Source organism: Sinocyclocheilus grahami, unplaced genomic scaffold (assembly GCF_001515645.1).
Source record: "Sinocyclocheilus grahami isolate Dianchi unplaced genomic scaffold, SAMN03320097.WGS_v1.1 scaffold1201.1, whole genome shotgun sequence".
Classification (NCBI taxonomy): domain Eukaryota; kingdom Metazoa; phylum Chordata; class Actinopteri; order Cypriniformes; family Cyprinidae; genus Sinocyclocheilus; species Sinocyclocheilus grahami.
Window position 1 is genome coordinate 53,789 of NW_015506380.1, and position 2,330 is coordinate 56,118.

The window sequence follows — 2,330 nt, forward strand, 5'->3', positions numbered from 1 at the left end:
CAGTTTTAAATAGGAAAAATATAGAAACTCTTTGGTCATTTTTGAGCGAGATGCTAACGGTCTAATCAGATTTAATGATCTATGCTAAGCTACAGCTAAAAGTGCTACCGCCAGACCCGGAGATCGCCTGAATGGATTCGAAAACGGTAAAACTCAACTGTTTAACTCTAGGGGAGATGGAAAATGAGCCTATTTTCAAAAATAGTGGAGTGTTCCTTTAAAGCTTTAAGAAAGTAATTATGCAAACTAAATATTTTCTCTCTCTCCCCTTAGATTAAGACTGCGTTTCTGTTGTAATGCCACAGATTTATTATACCTGACAAAGAAGAACACAGCTGTGAATCAAAGTATTACATATGAGACCTCAAATAGGGTGTACAAAGTGGGAGCTGCACTTCACAAAATGCTGCCTGAGGTCTGTCCTTTCCACCAGACTCATTGATTTTCTTATAAGATGGGACAGAACTTACTGTCAATTTAAGTAACACTTAATTAGTAGGCCTATAACATTGTGTCCTAACTACATTCGCTCCGACACATGATAAAATTGATCTTTTCCATGTTAATCTGAGATTTGCCCTAAGAAACTGTTTCTATTTCTGCGACGTCACGACAGGAACAACAACATACAAACTATGACAATGCTTTATTCAATGTTAAAAGTGTATAATGTGAGTTTGAATATCGTATTGCATGACATTTATAGTCATACAGAAAGCAACAACAGATAGTTTACCTCTGATCATGGAAATTGGCTAAATTAAAGCAAACATGTACATTCCAACTGTGAACTCAATGCAAGATGACAATGAAGACACTGGATGCCATCTTTGTCATTACACGATCACTCAGTTTGAACTTTGAATAATGCTAAAAAGGTTTAATATTCATTAATTAGATAAATTAGATTATAAACTTGTCCATGCAGTGCTCTTCTCACTTCAGAATGGCTGTGATATTCGATTGATTCTGTCGTATTGTCGTGGCGCGTACGGTGTGGACACGGTGTTAGGTATAATGAACTAGCAATTTTTACAGCACTTATTAATCTAGGTTAATATTCGTTCATGAATATTCTATTCATAGTTCATGTTCATTCATTAACTTGTGTTATTTTGTTAACTGTGACAGGTACTATCACTATGTAACTATGATAGTTTGTTCTTTCTTGTTTCAGGACTTTCCCTGGAGTAGCCGTGGTCATCTGGGCCGATGCGCTGTGGTGGGCAATGGGGGGATTCTGAAGAACAGCAGTTGTGGAAGAGAGATTGACAGTGCAGACTTCGTCATCAGGTACATCCTGCACTACCCATATGCCATCATTTCTGATGTCCTCACTTGCAGCAAGTATCATTTTTGAATTGCGGCTCTTGCTAACCTTATCAGACAACACAATACAACACAAAGCTGCACTGTACTCTCATTGGTTATGGTTATTTATTGGCTTTATTGTAACTTTTTGTCTTTGCTACAGTGTAATTATACAGTTAAGTACTGTGTAATATTAATTAACAAAATGTACTTACTATAGGCTTAGGGGTTGCACTTTATTTTACAGTATGTGTACTTACAGTGTACCTACCTAAGGACGTACTGGTAATACAAGGTAACTACATGGGGTAGGTTCAGGGTTAGTACCTAGTTATTACATGTAATTACTATAATAAGTACTTAGTATTTACATGAGTGACAGGACTGTAAAATAAAGTGCTACCGGGTTAGGTTTAGGGTTAGTTGCTTGTAATTATGTGTAATTTACTGCTATTACTACAGTACATACGTACAGTGGCATGTGAAAATTTGTGAACCCCTTGCAGAATCTGTGAAAATGTTAATAATTATAACAAAAAAAGAGAGATCATACAAAATGCATGTTATTTTTATTTAGTACTTCTTTTTTGAGTAAGATATTTTACATAAGATATGTTTATATATAGTCCACAAGACAAAAAAAATTTCTGAAATTGTTAAAATAACCCCCTTCAAAAGTTTGGGAACCCTTGGTTCTTAATACTGTGTGTGGCTACCTGGATGATTAGATTTTGTGATGGTTGTTCATGAGTCCCTTGTTTGTTCTGAACAGTTAAACTGCCTGCTGTTCTTCAGAAAAATCCTCCAGCTCCTGCAGATTATTGGTTTTCCAGCATTCTTGTGTATTTGAATCCTTTCCAGCAGTGACTGTATGATTTTGAGATCCATCTTTTCACACTGAGGACAACTGAGAGACTCAAACACAACTATTAAAACAGCTTCAAACATTCACTGATGCTCCTGAAGGAAACACGATGCATTAAGAGGGGTGAAAACTTTTGAACAGGATGAAGATGTCC

The 2,330-nt window shown here is 36.2% G+C and overlaps 1 protein-coding gene across 1 annotated transcript in view; it reads left to right on the forward strand.

The window, feature by feature from the left end:
* LOC107567958 (alpha-2,8-sialyltransferase 8E-like) overlaps positions 1 to 2,330 on the forward strand; it is a 5,214-nt gene that overhangs the window by 846 nt on the left and 2,038 nt on the right. Inside the window, exons 2-3 of the mRNA XM_016253776.1 lie at positions 274 to 415; positions 1,178 to 1,293. Coding sequence (XP_016109262.1) covers positions 274 to 415; positions 1,178 to 1,293 — 258 coding nt within the window. The remainder of the gene's footprint in view (positions 1 to 273; positions 416 to 1,177; positions 1,294 to 2,330) is intronic.